The sequence below is a fragment of the Lepidothrix coronata genome, unplaced genomic scaffold (assembly GCF_001604755.1).
Source record: "Lepidothrix coronata isolate B3197 unplaced genomic scaffold, Lepidothrix_coronata-1.0 Scaffold277, whole genome shotgun sequence".
NCBI classification, from domain to species: Eukaryota; Metazoa; Chordata; class Aves; order Passeriformes; family Pipridae; genus Lepidothrix; species Lepidothrix coronata.
In genome coordinates this window covers 148657-172673 of record NW_016690457.1, presented here as the reverse complement: position 1 = coordinate 172673, position 24017 = coordinate 148657, and the positions used below count along the sequence as shown (strand labels likewise).

The 24017-nt window shown below is 44.6% G+C and overlaps 2 protein-coding genes across 10 annotated transcripts in view; one reads left to right on the top strand and one right to left on the bottom strand.

Moving 5' to 3' along the window:
* ACSBG2 (acyl-CoA synthetase bubblegum family member 2) overlaps nucleotides 1-24017 on the top strand; it is a 196344-nt gene that overhangs the window by 25810 nt on the left and 146517 nt on the right. The gene's annotated exons all lie outside the window — the stretch shown is intronic.
* Nucleotides 1-24017, bottom strand: part of MLLT1 (MLLT1, super elongation complex subunit) — a 32830-nt gene that overhangs the window by 7589 nt on the left and 1224 nt on the right. Inside the window, exons 2-7 of one of the 2 annotated variants that reach the window (XM_017836402.1) lie at nucleotides 20767-20947; nucleotides 17781-17863; nucleotides 8899-9042; nucleotides 7071-7196; nucleotides 5255-5800; nucleotides 353-449 (exon numbers count right to left, since the gene is read on the bottom strand). In XM_017836402.1, coding sequence (XP_017691891.1) covers nucleotides 353-449; nucleotides 5255-5800; nucleotides 7071-7196; nucleotides 8899-9042; nucleotides 17781-17863; nucleotides 20767-20863 — 1093 coding nt within the window. In that variant the 5' untranslated portion in view covers nucleotides 20864-20947. The remainder of the gene's footprint in view (nucleotides 1-352; nucleotides 450-5254; nucleotides 5801-7070; nucleotides 7197-8898; nucleotides 9043-17780; nucleotides 17864-20766; nucleotides 20948-24017) is intronic. The other variant, XM_017836404.1, reaches the window with a different exon arrangement.

The following is a 24017-nucleotide window of genomic DNA, read 5'->3' as shown; positions in this document are numbered from 1 at the left end:
TTTTTAATAAAACATAGATGAGGTTGGAGAACTGTTCTGGTGACTTTACAGATCAGGTAGCAGCAACACATTTATAAACCGAGGCAGAAACCAAAGCCAACAGGGAAAGAACCAAATCCACAGGGATTCCCTAGTCATAAATTAGCTGCCAAAAGAAGAAAAATACTTGTTCATGATTATGTTGTGATATTATTGCCTTTTCTTGCTGAAGCATCACAGCTCCAACACATGGCTGGATGCAAGGAACTGTATGAACCTTACAGAGAGTACTGAAAAAGCAGATTTAATTCTCTTGAGCCTTTTAAGGTTATGCAAGGGAGGTTTTAACAAACTGTTATTTCTTGCAACACACCTTGACTGTGGTTCTGAGACGGCTCGAAATCAGAGTCAGAGCTGGAGTCGGAGCTGGAGCTGGAGTTGGAAGGGCTGGACTGGACAGACTTTACCCCCCATAAAAGGGAATAAAAGAAAAAGAATCTTAATCTTTCTAATCCAGAAAACCAGAGCACAAAGCACAGTGAGAACAGGAGAATTGGAGCACTCTACAACATCACACAGCACTGAATGCAATTCTTAGGATTACAGAAGTGTGAGGGGAATAAAATAAAATAAAAACAACATTTTTGAAAGTTTGGCAGGATGCAGCTCAGCACTCCTGGGAGCAGCATCAAGGGCTCCCCCCAAAACCCTGCAAGCCACCAGTTCCAAATAACCTCAAGTGATGAAATACAGCAGCTGAAAAATAAACGTTTAAGTGAAAACCCCTTACTGTGAAGTGGAAAGATGATCAGCACAGAACCCAGAACAAAGCCGTCTTTATCTAAGTCCTCTTAAAACGTGTATTTATTGTACCCACCAACTTTCCTCTGAACACCTTGGACTGGTCACTGAACATGGAATCATAGCCATGCAATGGTTTGGGTTGGAAGGGACCTTAAAAATTATCTCATTCCACCCTCTGCCATGGGCAGGGACACCTTCCACTAGCCCAGGTGGCTCCAAGCCCCGTCCAACCTGGCCTTGGACACTCCCAGGGACGGGGCAGCCACAGCTGCTCTGGGCAACCTGTGCCAGGGCCTCACCACCCTCACAATAAAGAATTTTTTCTCAATATCCCATCTAAACCTACTCTCTGTCAGTTTGAAGCCATTCCCCCTTGTCCTGTTACTCCAGACACTTGTAAATAGCCTCTCTCCACCTTCCTTGTAGGCTCCTTTCAGTTCCTGGAAGGCCACAATTAGGTCACCCCAAAGCCTTCTCTTCTCCAGGCTGGACAATCCCAATTCTCTCAGCCTTTCCTCATAGGCAGAAAGAGATGTCTATCCTAACTAGCTCAATTGACTCCAAAATTAGTTCTGAATTATTATTATACTCTCAAACCAGTTGTTTTTACACCAATTTCAAATTTGATTGTGAAAACATCCCAGTGACCAGCTAAATAAACTCTTGTGAACCCAACTCCGTCAACATTGGTCAGAAATGCCAGGAACATCCTGTGCAGTAAGAGGGAATGAAGAGGAAAATGAACTATTGAAAACAGCAGCATCCAGACAGGGAGTTTGGGTGCTCCGTGTGCTGTTGATCGGAAATCAATATTAAATCAGACACTGTACAGCGACCACCTGCGTTACCTTGAGGGGCCGCCAGGAGACAGCAGAGGCCACGGCAACGCCTTCGGCCCCAAAACGGTTCCTGAAATCCCTTAAAAGCATGGGGGGGTGGTACTTATCAGGTTCTAAAGATTCTCAACGTACTGTAATATCTTGCCTTTTTTTTAAGTAATTCTACGGAAATTAGCGTTTCAATTTCACTGCTTCATTCCCAGGAATCTGTCTGTTACTTCCACTACCAAATCCTGATCCTATTGAAGAATCACACATTCTCATTGATCAATCAACTTTCTCACAGGAAAGGGTAATTCTATAAAAACAACATGAAAGGTAGAAAGAGGCACATCAGCAGCTCTGGGCACTAGTAAGTGTAAGTGGCAGCAGGACTTTCTATCCCAATACCAGCCTTCCCTGTAATTTATCACAGAATCCCAGAATCATTTATGTTGGAAGAGACCTGCAAGGTTATCCAGTCCAACCTGTGACTGATCCCCCACAGTGTCCCCCAGGCCAGAGCACTGAGTGCCACGTCCAGTCGTTCCCTGGACACCTCCAGGGATGGGGACTCCAAATCTCCTTGGGCAGCCCCTTCCAATGGCTGACCACCCTTTCCAAGAAGAAATTCCTCCTGATGTCCAACCTCAACCTCCCCGGCACAGCTTGAGGCCGTTTCCTCTTGTCCTGTCCCTTGTTCCCTAGGAGCAGAGCCAGACCCCCCTCCCCCCCTGGCTCCCCCCTCCTGTCTCAGGAGACTGAGAAGGTCCCCCCTGAGCCTCCTTTTCTCCAGGCTGAGCCCCCCCAGCTCCCTCAGCTGCTCCTGGTGCTCCAGACCCTTCTCCAGCTCTGTTCCCTTCTCCGGACACTCTCCAGCCCCTCAATGTCTTTCCTGGGGTGAGGGGCCCAGAACTGGACACAGCACTCGAGGTGTGCCCTCCCCAGTGCCCAGCACAGAGGGACAGTCTCTGCCCTGGTCCTGCTGCCACACCATCACCCAAGTATTGCCAAGGGTTTCATTTATTCCACTGTAAGAAGAGGGGGAAATGTGCCAAAAAGGGTATTACAATCCTCGGGAATGGTTCAGGAGCAAAGGAGAATAATTTAACAATTCCCATATCAGATCTACTGGTATATTGCAGCAGCACTGGTTGTTTAAAGAAATCACAACATGAGAGCAGAGAGAACAGGCTGCCCAGAGCAGCTATGGCTGCCCCATCCCTGGAAGTGTCCAAGGCCAGGTTGGACAGGGTTTGGAGAAACCTGGGCTAGTGGAAGGTGTCCCTGCCCATGGCAGGGGGTGGAATGGGATGAGCTTTAAGGTCCCTTCCAACTCAAACCATTCTGGGATTCTGTGAATATGTTCAAGCTAAGGGAGTACAGCTCCTATGTCTGACCACAATCTTACATCCCTCATTCCTGATAATCTGCAGCTCTTCCCTTAAAATGATTTAACAGGATGCAAGAAGCAGAAGTTGGAAGTTCTAAGGATCCTGTTTCTCCTTTTGCCATTAACTCCATGGAGCTCTTTTAGGCACGAGGAGGATCCAGCTGGACACGCTCCGTGTGCTCCGGCTGCAGCGACTGTCACCGGGATGTGACAAAAGCACACGTCGACAATGGAAAAAAGCAATCCTGCCTCTCACCCCAGCCTCTCCCTTTTGTCAGCGTTCAGGCAGCCAAGCATGAGGCCAGTTCAGGGAACTGGACTTGATGGGGGAAGGAAAAAAAAAAGGGGAAAAAAAAAAGAGAAAGGACAAGTAAATGCTGAAAAACAGCTGAAAGGGCATGAGAAATTCCTTTATCCCACTGCAGACCCTGGAGCTCTCAGGCCAGGAGCAAGGCTGTTCCTTAAGATGTCAACCCGGAGCCTTCAAGGAGCTGCAGCCTCGGAGGTTGTTGCACAATCCCTTGGCTGCAGCACCAAAGCTGATTTAAGAGTTTCCGGGCCCTGGTCCACCTCCAGCTGCTCCTTCACTTTAGTGGCTCCACACACGGCTCGGCTGTGCCAGGACAAACCATGGAGCAAAACGGCAGCACTGGGAGCAAGGAGAGCCCCCAGGATGGGAAAGGAACTCCAAGAGGCTGCTTTTATGCAGTTGGGCCCCTGAGCTTCAGTTCCACAGAAACCTAAGCAGCTCTGACTGGCAGCTGCCATGACTCCAAGTATTCCTGCCCTCCTGTCCGGGGACCAGCACTCCAATCCCTCTATCCAGCATCCAACAGACACAGGAGCTGGTGCAAGGGAGGACACGGAGGCACGGGGAGCTCAGGGGGCCAGGACAGGGCTGTGGACCCAGAGCCACAGGCTGTGGTTTCCTGGGACACTTGGAGCAGCACTATCAGCTTTCAGCTGCCTGGGATCGTGAGGGGATGGATAACACCTAAGGAATAATGAAGTACAGGACACTCAGGGATCACCAGAGCACAGTGAGGGCCGTGTATCTGGAACTGGAATGAGGGGTTTGCACTGCAGGTATAAAGCTAGAAGTGGAGAGGAGCTGCCTCTTCTAATGCCCAACCTACACATTTCATCCATCTGGGAAACGAAATCCTAAAATCCCACAATGCTTTGGATTAAAAGGGACCTTAAGGCTCATCTTGGGCACAGACACCTTCCACCAGACCAGGCTGCTCCAAGCCCAACCTGGCCTGGAACACTTCCAGGGCTGTTATTTCTCTGCAGAGTAACTGGAATTAACACTTCCTCAATAAACTCTTGTAGTGGGAATCTTGCAGAAAAAAATCCTTCCTGATATAAATACATCAATACTTGCTGCATCGCAGTGCTGATTAAATCCTAATACAAATTGTCCCTACAAGATTTATTCCAGTAAAACAAATCTTTCTAAAAGTGGTCAGGAGGAAGCAGTTCCAAAATTCCAGTGACATTATCCTGAGAATCCTATTACAAGATATATGGTTTCTTTGTAGCAAATATTAAATATACAAGCAAAAAGAGTTTGGATTTAAGTTGTGTCTTTCCCCTCCTACATTTTTTTTGCCTTCTTTTGGAAAATATTCTTTAGAAGACAGAGGATGAGGAATGTTCTTAGTTGTAAAAAAGAAAAAAATATTTAGACAGCTTTTAAAAATAGTAGCACAAGAACATAATTTGTTTTATGTTTTACAACACAATTTATTTAGATTTGGTGGCATGTGGTTGTATTTTGAGCTTCAGCCAATAGTGCATTTCTTGCAGGTCATGTTAGAAAGAGGGGCTTTATTCACATTTTAATACTGTTGGGTACAAAAATGAAATTATTTCCTCCTTTTCTGAATTAAGACCACATTCAAAACCATTATGTTATCATAAGCAGGTAGAAAGTCTCTACATCTACTGTAGCTCTGTAAATGTCACTGCAAGGGACGAATGAGGGATGAACCTTAAACTCTGACTTTTAGGTAATTCTGCCTGCAGATAAATCTAAATAAAAGCATGTACCTGAAACAGGAGGTAAACCAGGTAGGGGGAATGATTAATACTGACAGGATTCTCCAAAAGGAGTTTTATTTGAGGTACAACTCAGGCTAAGCATTTACCAACCTGCTTCTCTATCTCCTCTGAGAGAATATTTTTAACATCTCTTTCAGACAGGGATTTAAACAGCACCTTTCCAAATTCTGATAAAGGATAAATCCCTACTCACCTCTGACTTGAAAGAAGTTTCATCCTCTGAATTTGACTCCTCCATTTCCACAGGTTTTTTGATCTCCTTGGCCTCGCTCTCGGATTTTACCTTCTCCACTTTGGCATTCATCTTCTCCTTGGTTTGTTTCTTCTCTGGATATGAGGAAGACGAGGTTCTGGGAGATGTCCCCAGGATGTTCTTCACCCCTTTGGAGCTACTCTTTTTTTGTTTTTTGGCACTAGGCTTTGGTGACTCCACATTGGAGGGTCTCTTGCTGGAAGACTTTAACTCTGGCTGTGGCCCCCCCTTTGGGGAAGTGTTCTCCAGTTTGGTCTCCTTCACGGCCAGTTTTGGTTCCTTGAAAGCAGCTTTTGGAGGTGCCTTCTCCTCCTTAGGCAGTTTGTTCTCAGTTGGTTTTCTGGAGGAGTCCTTCAAAGGCTTGTTTTGTTCTCTCTCAAGGTCTTTGGAAGAGTTTTTGCTCTCAGAGTCTTTCCTGGGCCTCTCTCTGTGCTCCTTGGTGACTTTGTGTGGCTTGGATGCTTTGCTGCTTTCCTTGTTTGCCTCCTAAAATTCAGCAACAGAAAACATGCAAGCTGAATATGAAACTCTGCACAGAAGGACAGAACACATCCTCATAAATCACATGGAAATGGTTGTTTCCTGCAGAAATCCACCCACTGATCCCTGCAGTGCTTCTCTACCTCCAAGGTAAACATCTACACTTCCCTAAAGCTGATGGACACAAATGGACAGTGGGAACTGTAACATCTGCTTTACCATGGTCCTGTTCCTTTCCAGGATCTATAAAAGGTCTCGAAACACCTGCAGATGTTTAGTTCACATTTAATCTGAACGCAAACACACATGAACCTCTGAGGGAAACCTGGAGGAAGGGAACAGGAAAATATTGTCTCTTTAGCTACTGGCAATTTTCACCAGACCTCATGTCAGAGCCCTTTATTTCTCTGATGTCTTCTATGTTTCCTAATCCTTCAGCCCTAACCAAAATTAAATCAGCCACTAACAGGTAAGTCATCTTCATTCCGTTTCATAACATCAGAAAGCAGGACTGAAGTGTCAGAAGTGTTTAGAGCCCCAAAGAACATGGATATCAGAATTGAATTACAGTGTAAAATGAATTGTTGTTAATATCTGAGACTGCTCAGGCTGATAAAGTGCATGTAGTCTGCTCCAAAATACCATTGCCTGGGGATTGTTTCTCCCATGTAGAATTATACAAAAATAGCTTCAGTATATAAGTGAAAAAAAGCAAACTTAAGGTTCTTCAGAAGGCTCAGGAACTGGCTACTGCTGGATGCAAACAATCAAATCTGGAAATCACCAGTTTGACCAAGTGCAGCATATTTTATGTTCTTTATTTACAGCACTGCCTTGAGCAGCTGTAAGGACAGAGGAAGGGCTGACTCTCCTCTCAGCCTTTCTGCAAAGAAATGCAGGCACTCAGAGCAGGGCTGGACATGGCAGACAGTGAAACATCCACAGAATTCATCCTCAGCACCAGGGATACAATCAGAGAGGATTTCATCCACCTTTATCTGCTACAGCAGACCTAGAGGAAGATACAATTCACCAAAAATTCCCAGTCTTGGACATGTAATTTTCTTTTCAAAACTTCCCTGGAGAGAAGTCTATCAAATCATCCAAAAAAGTCTCCTAAATTATGGTAAGTTCCAGACCATTGGCTCCTGAGCTGCAGAGTACAAGAAGGTTTCAGAATTGGAAGCAGCCAGAAACAGCTGCTAAACAAGCCCTCAGCAGCAAGTCCTGAAAGACGTTTTCACCTCAAGGTGACCCAAAAGTGTGCTGCACTGACCTTCGACCCATGGGAGGGTTTGGTCTTCTTGGGATCAGAGAAGGCAGAGAGAGGTATCGTGGGTAACATTGGATAGTCGGGACTTGGCCTTGAAACAGTTTCTGCTCCTTCTGGCATTACCATTACCTGGGGATAAAGAGGAGAGAAATTATGTCTAAGGAAAGTCTCACGGACTATTAACACATGATTATGTTAAGCCTCTTGCTCAATTAACACACCATTATTCATCTTTTGAAGGGTTCCCCCCCCTGCTTAAAGGCCATAAAAAGATATTGTCTATGGAAGGCTCAGTTTCAAGGCAACTCCTCAAACAGAGCATATTAAACCCACCAAAAATGAAAGGCAACACGCAATATCAAGTGTCTTTCCCAAAGGGAATGCCAATACTCTGAGCACAGGGAAGGCAATAAAGCTCGGGACAAGACTTGTGTGTTCTGCTGTAAATGCTTTTACCCTGAAAAAGGGTAGTGAGATAAATCTGGAAGGAATGAGCAAGACTTCACTGGTTTAGGGGAAGCTGAATTGAGGGGAAAAAAGAAAAATTAAAAAAAAAAAAAAAAAAGAAAAACAAAAGAGCAGGGTTTGTGTCTCTCCCTTGACAAGGTCTTAACACCAAGCACTGAGCTCCATGGAACAATTCCCTTCTTACCTCCCCTATATTGTCAGAATAATTCTGTGGAAAATTTCCACTAGATAAGCAGCATCAAAAGTGGTTCACAGTTGAAATACTTCAGTACACAAGGAATACAGTAATTACTGTGAAAATCCTAGAAAGCAGATGATGTTCCAGCCCTCCTAGGGCTGAAGTGAGCACCTTTCCCTGTGCCCAGTACAGAGAAGCACTGGAACAGCTGGAATACCTGCAGCTCCTGAGATCTACTACTGACCATCTTCCCCACAACTTTCTGACTTTTCCAGAAGAAAATTCTGCCACCAACTGAGACCATCCTGAATAAAATCCTTGAACAGACCATTGGGCATTACCGCATAAGGGGGTATCTCAGAATACAGTCAGAATTATGGAGTGGTTTGGGTTGGAAGGGACCTTAAATATCATCTCATTCCACCCCCTCCCACGGGCAGGGACACCTTCCAATAGAGCAGGTTGCTCCAAGCCCTGTCCAACCTGGCCTTGACATCCTCTGGCTGGTTAAAAACTTCATGCACTTTGTGGCTTGCACTAATTTGCTCAGATTTGTAGTTATTTGAGGATCATCCTTTAGTCTATCACTGCATGCTACTTCTCCAGAGGTAAGAGTTCATCCACTGTAGGAACCCATATCTTATTGTGCCTTCAAGGGTATAGCTATTTTTATCTCTCACACCTGTTTTCACTTTACATTCTAATATTTTTCATTAATTTTTTATTATCTAAGCCACAAGCAGCTTATCCCAGGTTTAGGGGACATTTATTGACCAGGAAGCACTAACGATTAAGCTAAACAAAATGAGCAAGGAATAGGCTGGAAGTCTCTCCCTTTCCTTGAGCTTTTCTGTCCTGATCCAGCTCCGGGCACCAGGAAGGTCCCAGATAACTGATGGACAGCCTGCACCATCCACAGCAGATCTCTATTTCCAGAGGGGTTTTAAGTGCTTTGATATTAATGGTCACATTTAAATAGAAAAATGAAGAGTCACCAACCACACCAGCAAAGGGTTTGTTCTGCTTCAAGTGCTGCAATTGTATAACCAGGAGTGAAAGCTGGCTGGGTCATCCTTTAGATGAACACAGAAAACTGCTTGAAGCCTGAAAAAGAAACCTCAGAGCAAAACAAGCTCACTCCACAGTTTAGCACCTCTTAGGATCCCAAATCCCTCTGGCACTTACCCCTCCAGCCCTAATGAGTTTGCGCCTGAATTCCTTGGTGGGGTTGTTGAAAGTCAGTTTCTCACAACGAAGATGGTTCACAGGTGGGTTTCCCTCCAAATTTAGGAACAGGTCATATGTGAAACAAACCTTTTTCGGTTCCTCCTAAAAACAAGAAAGACTTTGGGAGACCGGAAGGAGTTTGGCAAGCAGAGTAAGGCTGAGGATCCAAACAGTCACTCCTGAAAATCCCAAATAAACCACTAAGTGTTGTATACATGGAGTTTTTCATCATGAGATCAGAGAGCTGGAAATGAAACTATTTGTGCCTGAAGTTAACAGTATTCAGCAGGAACCGAGGCATGAAGCTTCCCACTGCAAAAGTAACACACAGGCATGAATTTTGAGTAAAAATTGTCTATTTAAAGCTGTTCAAGCCTTCCCAGAAAAGCAGATTCACAAGGTCTACCCACTATTCTGTTTTCCTCAAAATTCAGATCCTATCTCCTTTGGGAAGCAACTTTTAAGTATCAATATTAAGAAAAGCATAATCCTTTTTTTTAGAGAAGGAACAACTTCTGAACTCCTGGGATCTCTGTGGGTACCAAGAAAAGATTAAACACAACAGGGAAAAGGATGACTTGGTTTGCAAAATCCTTTTCAATATGCACACTGCAGAGGCTGAATGGGAAGATATCCCAGGCTTTTGAACTTTTCCAAGGGCACTTTCACCCAAGCAATCCCGAGTTTTTGTATGCACGTTGGGGATCATCTGCGCCTCACTGCTTCTGTTCCACCTGCTGCATCTGCAGCACAGAATGGAACAAACCTCCTCCTTTTTTTTCACCCACCCCCCCCCCGAAACTGTAAATATTGCAGGCTGCTTGTGTGTTACAAATACCCACAGGACACTGCCTGGTGTTCTCTTGTATTCCAGCTTGGAAAGTAAATGTGGCAAGAGAGACTCTCCTGCAAAGCCCGGTGAGCCCAGCAGTACCCTCTGTGTTTCCATGAATGCTTCCCACATGCCTCATTCACTGCGCAACATCAAGCAGCTGCACAGCAGCCTTTTCCAGAATTCATATCCAGCAGCTCGATTTCCTGGTGCAGTTGCATTGTTGGATGGGAACAGACGCCACAGGCTCCCGGCCCGAGCTCCATTAGATTTGCTGAAAATAGGTTAGAGCGTCAAACGGCTTCGGACCACCCCGATTCCTGCTGTTTGCTCCTGCTGCAGAGGCCATTTCTTGGACAAACTACACCTCTCATAATACAAAGGGTGGTAACTACACCTGATTTACACCAAAATCAGCGCCCTGAGCTTATCTGGGAGTCAAGGTTAGTCCTAACCCCCAAAGAGGTATCGAGTCTCAGATTAACGTGCTACCAACACCAAGGTCTTCAGAGCTTCTCTTGGGACAGTCTTGAAGAACCCACGCCCTCCCAAAAGGGCTCAGTGTCTCCCCAAAGGGTTCAGTGGCCACTAAAACAGATAAATGGGAAGAAAAAGAAAAAACCCTTGCAAAATCCACTGCCCTGTCGTTTCCCTCCCTTCCATGACCATCCTCATTAACAGAATCATTAGCGAGCTCTGCGTGTGTGCTCACTGCAGTTCAAACAGCAGCTGCACAGGGTCTCTCAAAGTCTAATAAACTGAAATGAAGGATGAATAGAAACCCAAATGTAGCCTAATAATGGTTTCTAAAATGCTTTTCCTGGTTTACAAGAGAGTAAATAGATCTTGAATATATTAGCAAAGGCAGGCTTTGGTCAAAAGCTGTTTTGCCACCCCATTACCAGCTCTGCTTTGGCATTTGTTTGCTTTCTGAGCAGGGCAGAGGCAGTAGATTCCTCTCCCTCTCACCTTAGGTATCCCATTTCTTGTATAGATTCACGAGGACAGAAGCTCCCAAATATTTATTGTGTCTCTGTTGAATTTTTGTAAAATTAAGGCGGTTTTTCAATGTGATTTTTCTCCAACTCCTGCCCTGGGAAGGAGCCCCAGCCAAGTGTCCTGATCATTAAAATCCCCTTTGTATCCCCCAGGCCATGAGGAGCCCCCCAAACCCCCCCCCAAGTGAATAGTTGAGATTACAGCACTCCTAAAAGAACCACCACAAAAGTCTCAAAGCAAAAAGCTGCAAATAAACATTCTTTCCTTTACTGCCCTCACCGCCCAGCTAATGATTACAGCTCAAGCCACTCCAAAGCTTAATCCATCCGGTCCCCCCTAAAAGGTTCTTCCCTCCAAACAACCATCAAAGGGGGAAGGGGGGCGGAAGACCAAGGGAAATCTCTCTCAATTGACCTGGACCTACCCATCTTCTAACTTCGAATGGAAAGCCAGGCTTGAATCCACAGTGCCACACTTCAAAGCCTTTCTAAATACTATGTTGGGATCCACAAATCCTGCTGCTTGGGGCTGCAGCCTGGTGTAGGTGCTTTCTCACCCTACAAACTTTGGTTCAGACAGTCCTACAGCATCACTTTACCTACTCCTGCTTGAGCAGCAACTACGCACACAAGCCAGGCTTTACTCTTAGATGATTCCACCCTCTGATATTCAACCCTTGACATCAACCAGTAAAACTGAACAGGGGAGAGCCTTACTTTCTCTGGATATTTTGTTGCTCCCTGAAGGGCCTTACTCCCAAGAAGAGCTTTAGAAAGGATGCATCACATCCATTTCTAACTGGTAGATATCAGCTATTCAGATTTAAAATCCAATAGTCAATTTGGATATGAAATGGTTAAGCTGGTACAGGGAGGGGGGATCTCTCAGCAAGGTACCTCAGAACCTCACTTTGCATCTGCCCCTTAAATCTCAGGATGCCAGAGAAGTAAACTACGAGTGTGGATCACAAAGCCAGGGCCAAGCTTTTATTTGCAGCTGCTGTAAACTTCCCTTCATCCCATGAATCCCCCTATTCCACCTCCAATCTCCCAAGCAGGGTACATTAGGTTTTATTTTTACTGCTTCCTGTCTGCACCGACCGCCACTGTGCTGTTACGAGCACTGAAGCTGCTTTATTTTCCCTTTGAGTTCTCAAGTAATGGGTTAAAGTTCTTTTGGCACTTTTCTTCGTAAAGAGGAGGAATTTTTCAAAGTCTTTTGTTAAAATTTCCTTGTCTTGTTTTTAAGGCAGGGTGTGCCCTTTGCCACTTAACACAAATCAAAAGGATTTCACTGGTAGCGTGCGCATAAAGCTCATAAATCACTTTTAGAAAGCCATAAAACAAAATTATCTACAAAAAAAATCTAGCACACCAAGGAAGCAGGCTCATGGTTATTCAATAACTATAACATCTAACACCACTTCCCTTTTGCCATAGATCCAGCCTGACAGAGTCATTTATCCGGAACGTCTGTATAAATGAAACCCCCTTCCCAGGCTCGTACAACCCGTCTGACTGGTCTTCCACCCGCTTCCAACTGAGGACATTTAAAAGTGAATAGCCCAAGATTCAGTTTTTGAAGCAAGTGGCCTTGTGTTCCACTCAGGAGACCATGAACCAACCACCTTTATCGTTTCTGTGATTCTTCAGTGAAACAACAGGGAACAGCATTTTGGACTCTCCCCGCATCAGAAATAATTGTCCGCTTGAAAATTAGGTGTTCCTGATATATTTTTGTACTCACTGGTCCAAGACAAGCATTTAATAATCTCCTAACTCTTACAAATAGATGATATGATGCTGCATGGCCGGTAAAGCTACTGTGTTTGCAAACTCATCTTTGCCAGGCACTACAAATTTATATATCTTTTTATATAATCATCTATTTATATATTTTATACATCTCCATGTATGTTATATATATTATATTTATATATTTTATATATAATTTTTATATCTTTTTAATACACGTCTTATTTATACACACACACACACACACACACACACACATTTTCAGCATATGGAAGCCCTACACTGAATGGCTACTGAAACACACACAGCCCAGGGGGGGGTTGGCCAGGAAAGCCCTGCTTAGATAAAAGAATGGATAAACTGATAACACGTATTAATTTCTGACAGGAGAAGCTAAAAAAAAAAAAAAGCTTCGCTCCTTAGCAGCAGCACAGAAGTGCTGCAGGTTTGGTGGGGAATGCAGAATAGACCTAAAAAATGTGAGCAACAAATGCTTCCCTTAAAGGCCAGACAAATGACAAGTTTTACTCCTCTGTCCACAACTTTCAGCAACACTGAGTCAACACCAACAGGTTAAAGCTACTCCTCCTTTCCTCAAACCTGTGCAGACCCTGCCCCAAGAACAGTAATTCGTGTAAAATCAAACGTCTCGTGCAAACACAGGCTCTCCAACCTTCCTTGGGAGCATTTCCCAGGCCAATTCTTGCCACAACCTTCCTTGGGAGCATTTCCCAGGCCAATCCCTTCCTGATGGCACAGTCCTGACACCAGTTGTAGCTGATCTTGTTTCACTCCCCTGCCATATGTGCAGCCCACCTACAAAGTCTCCACTGAGTTCCCACCGTGAGACACAAACGATTTTTCCCTTCTCCAATATTTCTCTGTTTGTTTTCTGTATCACACCTATAAATGTTGCAAAAGGGGTAAAATACGCATGTTTTTCTCTTGAACCTCACTGGAAAAAAATCAAATGGATTTCTTCGCTTTCTCTGCTTATCTCCTCCTCACTAATAGGAAAAGCCCAAGTTCCGTGTATCCATTATGTAAATCCTGGAAAGGCTTTTATCTCCAGCACTAAAATTGGGAGGTAGCATCTTTAAAGAGACTTTAATACAGCATCTTATCCATGTTGCATTAATATCATCTGTCTTGTATCAGAGTAACATGAAAATACACTAGACCTTTAGCTCTGTTGAGGGGGATTGATCTAATTTGATTGGGATGCAAAAAATGTCACAGGGGATGAATACCAAAGTCAGACCTGTATCACAGCCTCCAGATCACAACATGTACCACTGTAAGAGATTTATTTAGAGACAACAATGAAAAAAAGCCTCCAGACTGTTGAAACTGAGGGGGAGAGGGAAGGGGAAGAGCAGGAGAAAAACAGCAATGCATTTGTTGTACCCGGTTTGTATCGATTCGAGCAGCAGAAGCCACTAACAGCAGCCCTCGTTACAGAAACACAAAGGATTTCACCACAAAAATAGCACACTAACATTTCCAGTCCAAATGATCTGCTGTCATTAGTCAACTCTGCTTTCAAAAGCTTTATCAATCAACCTGCTGAGCCCCTGCCATTTGTTTTTCAGGATCAGTTACAGCAGCAGAGGCTCGACCGGTATTAAATGAGTCCTGTGGCCACACAGTCCACTCAGACCCACAGACTGCCCAGGCTCACAGCAATATTCACAATTTATAATCTGTGATACAAATGCCAAGGCTGAGAAAGCACCTACTTAGGGAGGCACTGAAGTGCAGCACAGGAAGGACAAACACAACAACCCAACAACCCTTGTGGAGGATAAAAACAGACTCTTACACCTTTTTTACACTCTGTTGACACTTGCCTGTCTGACAGAAAGGCACCAAAAGCTTCAGGGGGGCCAAGAGAACCGACTCTGCTGCTCCAAACACACAACAACAATAAGAGGGTACTCCAACACAAAGAGTTAATGGGTAATTTTATGCCAAGTTGCTTAAAAAAATCCCTGACGAAGCTCATTAAAACCATTCTTAAAACTGTTTCTTCACAAAGCATAGGTCAGTGTTCCTGCAGGATTTACCATTCCAGTAACAAATCAGCACAGGGAAAGGAAATGGGTAAGAAAGGAGGCTTAAACTGTGGGGAAAAAAAACCATTTCAGCCAACCAGGACAAAGATCAACATCCACAGATTAGTTCACTCCTTCTTTAAATCCTTTCTCTTCTCACCTTTACAAAGCTAAACATGCATCGATAAACAAATTCCAAAGCCTCTGTAACTCTGGTTTCAACCCAGGACACACATCAACAAAAATGTGTCAGAATGTGGGAGCATATGGCCACAACATCCACCCACCTCCAAACAGCCTTTTCTCCCCAATCCCAGGATCAATCCCTAACATCTATTTGAAGGGAGTTACTCAAGGATGAGCCCCAAATGCTGTAATCAATTCAGAACAATATCTGCTCCACACACACCAGCTGATCCCCACCAGTGTCAACAGGTTTACACAGATCAGAGTGAACACGTGGTCTTGAAGTGATGAAGACTTTGATTTATTTGGTGCTTTAACACTACGTTCTTTAATTCAGGAGAATACAGGCTGCATCCTAAGCCTTTGCCACTCCTCATCCTCTTTCCCTATCTTGTAAATTTCTGCTATATCCCAGTCTTTGCTTTTTTATCTTTGCAGAAGATACATTTCCTTCAGCTCCACTTACTGAAAATAATCATAGCTCTTAAAATTCCAAGTGGGCAATGGTGGATACAGGAGCCCAATTCCTCATATAGAATCCTGAAATATTCTGAGCTGGAAGGGACCCACAGGGATCATCAGTCCAGCTCCTGTCCCTGCACAGACACTCCAACAATCCCACCCTGTCCCTCAGAGCGTTGTCCAAACGCTCCTGGAGCTCTGGCAGCCTTGGGGCCGTACCCACTGCCCTGGGGAGCCTGGGCAGTGCCCCAGCACCCTCTGGGGGAAGAACCTTTCCCTGAGATCCATCCCAACCCCCCTGGCACAGCTCCAGTTGTTCCCTCGGGTCCTGTCACTCATCACCACATCAGCAGCAGCTTCTGAGCTTCCAGCAGTCTTAACTTCATGGCTGAATCTGAGAAGATGTCTCTGTTCCAACCATGTGCTGGAAAATGGAACCTGTTCCCTCAACCAGAGTTTGCCCCAATTTAATGCTGCCTGAAACTCCTTAATTAGCAACTTGTCCATCAGCTTAAAAATGGAAAAGAACTTCCCCATAACACATGGATCTAAAAAATAAGGCAAGGATGAATATTTCGAACATCTGTAGATTTTGAAACAAGTGTGCAACTAAAACCTGTTGTCCTATTTATTTGCCATGTTTCTTAAGACCAAAATGTCAGCAACAAATTAAATTAACTGCTTCTTCCATTGTTTCCAGGGAGAACAGAGCCCACCTATTTCCCTTATTTATAAAAGCCACCCCTATGCTCAGAGCAGGGGAACAACTCTGCAGTCACGTGTGTGGAGGAACAATGAGAAGGGATGACCCTGGTGGGTGGGAAACCAAGTTCTAGGCAGAAAAGCTGCCAGTTCCATATTCCACCAGCAACACAGGGATATAAAGAACAGAGAAAAAAAGAAAACAGGAATGCAGATGGCAGTCAATGCAAACAAGAGCACCCACAAAAATCCAACACAGAAATGAGAGATCAGAGGGTTTGTGAAAGACAAACCTGCAGCAAAAAGTGTGAGGAAAGACTGGGTGAAGAAAGGAAGGGAAAATAAAAAGACTAGAACTAAAACACAGTTCACTCCTCACAGCCTTTAGAGGTTCCACTTACAAGGAATCAACATGGAGAAGTTCACATTTTTTGGTCAGGAATGTAAAGGATTTTGAACCTGACTTATGAGAACATTCAAGAGTTTTCTGACTCCCACCTAAAACCTCAAAAAAGCCACCAAAATTCGAACTACTTTTAAGCTTTTGCGGGGTTTTTGTTGCACTCAAGTCATAGTTTTCAGCGTTTGCCAAAAAAGCTGCTTTTATCAACAACTTTCACCCCCACCCTCTGACTGCCACTTCTTTTCACAGCCTTTTGGCTTCCCCTACTCACCCAAAAAATAACTTGTGGGCAAAACATTCCCAGGTTTAGGAGACCAGCTTGTCTTCTCGTGGTTCAGTCCCATTATCTGGCTCATTACTCCGACTCAAAGTGGGGTCAGGGCAATGCCGCAGGGGCAAAAAAACCAAACTAAAATGCTAATTATTCACAAAATGACACTGCCAGGAGAGTGTCCTGTGCTGGACTGGGGTGAGAAGGAAATGACAGAGAGATTTTTGTGGGAGGTACATGGAAAAAATGATGGGAAGCTAAAGAGAATTAATTATATATATATTTTATACATACGCAAATATATATATATATGAGGGGGGGAGTGAGAGCAGAGATTACAGTGATGTGGCTCAATGGTCACATTTTTAGTTTGTTTTATCTAGGTTCCCTCTTAGGGATAATAAGAAAAACATTATTTTTTTATTTTATTATTTAAGCAGTAATCAAACCCAGAAAGCTTCACTATTTCTATTTAACAAAATAATTTGACTGAAACTGAGGTAATATGAACACAAGAGCCCAATTCCCTGTTTTCATAACCTTCTCCAAGTCCTGCAGCACGTGACCTCTGTGGTAAGACTAAAAGCAAGCAATAAATCCCAAACTTTAACTTTCATATGCTTGTTGGCAATGCATCTTAAGACTTCAAATATTTAGTGTTTTCTTTTTGGAAGAGCAGTGAATCAGGATATCTTTAACACAGGTCTGAATACTTGTCCTAGACATGCAAATGTGTGTCTACAAATTTCATACCTATACAGTTAATTTAATGAGATCGCAAATTAAAAAGTGGATTTTTTTCATTTATGGACAACACAGTGCTTACAAATGTTTACAAAATCAGCGGTTTATGTTTATTTACTTCCATATGTGCATAAAATATTTTAAAATGCTTTAATAGTCTCCAAGTTAAAGGAGCTACAAGCGGTACAATCTCCGCTCAGAATCTCTAGGACCATCCACTGTCCCGATATCACCTTTCTATGCAATTTCATTTTTGCCAAAAGCTTTTTTTTGAAGTCTGGCAGGAGCTTCCAACTCCCAGTTAAATTCTATTTATTAGACTAATAAAAAACACACACATAAAACAGTCACATAATTTAGAGTCTTTCTGTCAGGCAGTTTCAGGCTCTGGCACAGCTCAAAACAATTAGAAGACCAGAAATCAGATTTCTACCTTATTTTTGAAGTGCACTTCAATGGGCATAATGAAGCCAGCGTAGCCAGACTCCTCCACCTTGTAGGGGGGCTCCTTGCACACTGAAAGAGAACAAATAAACGTGAACTTGGAATTCAGCACAACTTCATCTGAGCCAAAAAGGAGTTGCAAGAGGAGAAACGGGCCCCTGAGAACTCAGGACACAGTTAAAACACTGACCTTTGTGGAGAAAACCACACAGAATAAGATGGTGGCCACAGGCTTAGTTGGGAACATGAAAATCTGTTCTTAGCTCCTCCCAAGGAAAGGAAACATAAAACACTCCAGGCCAGAGGCTCTGTGAGATTCTTACCCCCTTTTGCAGCGAGATACAATTACATTTCTGGGCTGTTCCACAACAATGCAAACTGCCAGTTCAAGCTGTCTGGCAAGAAAAGGCCAGGACCCAAAAGGTACAACAGCAGAGAAAGGTAAAATTGACTTTGATGTCCACATTTATTAATCAAAGCACTACAACATGCAAGCAAGATGATTATTTTTAACTTGAAACACTCCCCTGAAATCCTCAACTCTCATAATGAGGTAAGAGGCTGCTTCCCCCAAAGGTTCACAAACCCAAAGGGCAGGTGAGCACTGCTATTTATTCCACACACAAGGAAACACAAGGAGGAAGGTGAACCAGTTTGTTGCTAAGGTCAGAGCTGCTTTCTGCAGCACAGCAATTAGAAAAGTTAATTGCTTCAGAGAAATTAATCTGTGTGTTTCCTGCCTCAGTTGCCCCTATCCCGCTACCTGGTGTAGCTTCATGCTCCTGAATCCTTCCTATTATCCACCATTGCATTTCAGGATAGGGATATCCAACTCTAAGGATTCCAGGATCATTTCTTTGGTCGTGATGTAGAAACACACAACAGCTGCCAGAAGAAACATGAGACCCACAGAGATGTTCTCCCTCCCAGGAACCGGATGCACTCGCGTATAATTTATGCACTACAATATATGTAAATAAAGTCAATTAAGTAATTAGAGGAATTCAGTGCAAATCTTTGGAGTTTCTCATAAGAATTCCGAGCAATTAATATGATTAGGAAACAGTACATCAAACCTAAAAGCACACAAATTATTTTCCTTTAATGTAGATACGTTACTCCAGCTCTATAAACACTTCTACCATCATTAAGGTGCTGAAAAACAGCACTCAAAATTCAACTGTGAAAAAAAGGCATAGCTAAAAATAATAAAAACCTCTAGACTTGCTTTAACTTGAATTTTATATAAGAACCCTGTCATTTAGAGGGAAAAACCCAAAATCAAAGAGCGGTGCCAATATGGCAGCGGGAATCTCAAGCCTATCTGCCAAGCAGCCTTTGTTCCTCTGCTGCTCTATTCTGACAAATTCCAATGATTCCAGGAGCAATCTGCCAGCAGCACGAGCCCACCTTCAGCACCAGGATCTGCTCCAAGTGAGACAGAATCAGCTGAAGGAACCCTTCAAACAAACCTAGGAATAGGATGCATAATGCCACAGTATTTATGTAAAACCCAAACACACCTTGGTCAAAGGCATGCTGGGCTTAGAATGGAGCTCAAGGAAGCATTAAAAACCCAGGGATTAGGGAAAAATATCTCTGTGAATGTAGATGATAAAGCAACTGACTGAGCAAAGGCCATGGTTTCACTCTGCCAGAGGGCAGGGTTAGATGGGATATTTGGGAAGATGTTCTTCCCTGTCAGGGTGGGGAGGTCCTGGCACAGGTTGCCCGGAGAAGCTGTGGCTGCCCCATCCCTGGAAGTGTCCAAGGCCAGGTTGGACAGGGCCTGGAGCAATCTGGGCTAGTGGGAGGTGTCCCTGCCCATGGCAGGGCATGGAACAAAGTGGTATTTAAGGTCCATTCCAACCCAAACCACACCATGATTCTATGTACTACTGCAACACAGTTGTTTGTAATAAATTAAATTACACCAGATGACAGAACTGTAACCCAGCAGATTACAACTTTTATTCTATAAATTAGCTTTCAGCTCAGTCCTGCACTTGCTTATCATACATCAGTTTTACTACATCAATTTGAAGGAGACATTATTAACACACATTCCATATTCACACTCTTGTGAGCTGAGCGCCTTTGAGTTACTTTCCACTGTGGACTCTTACAAATAACCCATGTCATAGGTTGTCCTAAGACATTCTGAGTGTACTTCGTTTAAAAGAATATTTCTAAGAATGCACATTACAAAGTACTTCACAGCAACACTCACAGGCAGCTTATATTTCTTAAGACGGTAACACTGCAGCTATAGTTACACACGTTACATGTTACAGATGTAACTCTGTGCTGCCCCCTAAAAGGGCAATTCCTATTCCTCCACCTCAGCCTCATGAATTCCCGCTGCCCGGTGCCAGCATTTTTTCTACACAGTCACAAAGCAAAGACAGAAAATAACACTGCAATGTGTATACTCTGTCCAACCACACTGATCACACAGCCAGTGGCAAAGAGACCATCACCCTGTGGCATCACTGATTTCTGCTGGGTTAATCTACCTGAACTGGCACCCGAGGTTAGGAATTGCAAGAATCCATGACCAATGCAGAACTCTGCACACCCCAGTACATATAAAAGCCCAGTGTTGAGCATCTCTCACTGATCATGTGCTTCCAGCTTTTGCTGGCGAATTCCAACAAATCAAACCCACCTTTCCATTCCATAACGTGAATTATCTTCTGCTGTCACTTGTGTGTTGAGAACCTGCAAGTGCTAATGCTTAAACAAGAGGAGAAAGCACCTCACCTCCTGCCCTTTCACCAGAAGAAAGGTCCCATTCTCCCTGACCTTCCTCAAACACAGTCAAGAAAGGTTAAAGCAGAGCGCACACAATGGACATTTCGCTCCCCTTTAAGGAGCTATTTTAAAGAAAAGTGACAGCCCAAGACAACCTTAACTTGCAAAATGCTATTTCATAGAGAGAACACCTAATAATACACCTTCAAGCACCCACTCACCTCGCTTGGGCTTTGGGAAGCTCTCATGCAGCCGAAAGACCACGCGTTCCACAAAATGCTGGATGTCACACTGCTCGGGGCCACGGACAAACACCATCCAGTCATGGGTGAACCCCTCCGTGGTGGGCTTCTTCCTCAGTTGGGCTCGGTGCCCCAGCTCCAGTTTGACTTGCACTGTGCACTGTTTTAGGACAAAGGTTTTAGCATTTTAGGACCACAAGCAAAATGATGCAGTTTATAGGTTACAGAACGATGAGCCCCCCGACAGCAGAGCCTGGGTCTGCCAGGGGGGAACATAACAGATCCACGGACAGATCAGCCCCAGACTGACAACCAGTGTTGCCAGCAGAAAAGGCATCATAAAAATACCTCCCAGCACCATTTCATACCTATTTCCCCCTAATACTAGAGCAGCTTTAGAACTGGGATCGGTTTCTCTGCCTCACTTATCAGTTAAATTGTCAGCAAAGTCCTAATTGCGGAGTCTTTATTTCTAGAAAGTGTCAGAGACAGAACTTGATGTTCACAGCTTCCAGGATTCACAGTACTGACAGAAAACTAATTTTGAAACAGGAAAAATCACATCATGAATCGGTGGTTTAGAATAAAACTCTGATGCTTCCTGTATTCTAAATATATTTTATTAACACACTTTCCAAGATCAAGTTATCATCTCTGCCTGCGCTATGTCCAACACTAAACTGACCTAATTCTGATTTGCACTCCTGAATCCTACTCCAATCACTAACAGAGAAGGTGTATTCTGTGCCTTACTGAAAGCACAAAAATCCCATTAAAACGTCTTAAAAGCCAGATGAAATTAATGGTGAAGGCCCACATATTATTGCAGACTTCAGACAGGCGAAAGGGAATGAATAAAACAGATGTAACGGAGGAGAGGGATTCAGACACAAGATAAATCAAGGAAATGTTAGGGCCAGATTTGTAGAGACAGAGAATAACACCCAAGGTATCCAACTTTTGTGCATATTTGTTACACAAACCAGAGCAGCAACACACTGATTCCAAACTAATCCTATCAAAATCCAGCTTCAGCACCAGGAGGTTCATAGAAAAAAGGGCAGTTTTTAGTCCCTGCCCTATCCTTCACTTCAGGCTTGCAAATGTGTCTTGTTCTTCCTAGCAGGTCCCAATTACCACCGGGAGAGGCAACATTATTTGTCATTACCTATATTACATGTTGACCCAGAGCCAAACCAAAGGCATGATGTTAGACAATGAACATGGAAAGAGAAAGCTTCCTGAGCTCTAGACAAATGTTTAGGGAAAGCATCATCCTTATTTTCCCACGGATGAACTGCAGCAAGGAATGTGATCACAATTAATGCTCAAAAAATATTTTGCATCTCCAACCTGACTTTTTTTTTTCAGAGCACGGTGCTGAAAAAGCACAAGTCACCCCACCTCGGCGTTCTTGTCCCTGTAAAAAGCTCTCACAGGAGGTCTGCAGAGCACCAGGCGTCAAAGCCTGACCTCCCAAATTGCAGTCCAGTTCCAATTTCAACCATAAGCCTTAACACACTTGTTCAGGCAGTTTATATCCTCACAGCAAAATACCTTCAGCTCGATCCGACACATCCGTTCTAAGGCTTGGGGACAAACTCATCTAATTAATTCCTTCACTACAGCATTTTTTTGGGATACCTTCCTTTGCAAGTTCCCATTTTTTCTACACCGGCTCCATCTCACTCCTGAAGGAGCAAGGCCAGCTGTTCTTTCATGTCGCATTAAGGACTCAGAAGAAAGGCAAGGTGTGCTTCACCCGGAGCACAGCAATCCTGGGAAAGCATTATGTGGAGACAGCCTGCCCAAATCCTAAGCTCCCACTGGAGTGTGCCTGCAGGCCTGCTTTATCTGGGATGCTTCCCACAGCGTTCACATCCCCTGAGCCAGCCCGTGCGGCAGCCTCACCTTATCGATTCCATAATTACCCTTTAAATCCTGCTACTGTTGCCAGTTACTACCCCTCTCCTGAGAAGTGCAAATGACTGTCAGGCTACAAAATCTGCCTTTCCGAGTCAAAACGGCTGAGAAACTGTAGCTGAGAACCATATGGGGCTGTGTGGAAGAGACAGAAATTAAACATAAAGGAGAACTGTTTAACTGAGAGCGCGAGTTGTACTTGCTGCACTCCTCACACCCCGCTCCAATTAACAATCGCTGAGAATTAAGCCAGAAGTTGAAACACATTTGAAAATAAGATCTCCCAACATAACCAACATCCAAAGTTGCTCCGCTGAAAATGGAGGGGGTTTTTCCTTTTTATTTCCAAGCGTGTCTCCCAACAAAGGGAAATCAGGATCCTATTCAAACAATTTGTAATAATACAAAGGAGCCTGCTTTCAACTTCTCAATAAACATTCTGAAGGCTGCTCCGGTTTTTGTTTGATGTGCTAATTGCCTGAAAGCCATCGAGCGGCTCCCGTTCCCGCTCCTCCGGGTGATTATTCGGGATAGCGGGGCTCATTCCCGAACCTCAGCCCAGGAGGTACCTGTTACCCGCTCCCGCGCACACAAAAGGCTCCACATCCACATCACCTCAGGTAAACTTCCAGCATCCATCCTGGAGCAATCCCGGTGGCATCAACCCTTCCCGGTGGTATTAACCCTTCCCGGCGCAGCTCCGGGGGGGTCGCATGGCCGGCACCTCTCTCGCTGTCAATAATCCCGGGTAGGAATTTGCGGGAATTGCTGCTGCCACCCCCCGCCGCGGGCAAGGCTGCGGCGGCCGCCCATGGAGGGGACAGGGCTGAGAGCTCCCCAAAAGGGGGTGGGGAGGAGGTGTGACCCCCAAAACAGGGTATGGGGAGGAGATGTGACCCCAAAATGGGGAGTGAGGAGGAGCCGTGCCCCTCAAATGAGGGATGGGGAGGAGGTGCAACCCCCGAAGGGGTGAGTGGAGAAATGTCCCCAAAAAATGGGGGGTGGGCAGGAGGCGTGCCCCCAGCCAAATGGGCTTCAGGAGATCTGCCCCCCCAAAAGGGTTGTGGGGAGGAGGTGTGACCCTCCTCCAAACAGAGGGTATGGAGAAGGTGTGCCCCCACAAAGGGGTGTGAGGAGGAGGTGTGCCCCCCAAATGGGATTGGGGAGGGCATGTGTCTCCCCAAAGAGGGTTGGAGGGAGCAGATGTGCCCCCCAAAGGGGGTGTGGAGGGGAGATGTGCCCGCCAAAGGGGGTGTGGAGGGGAGATGTGCCCGCCAAAGGGGGTGTGGAGGGGAGATGTGCCCGCC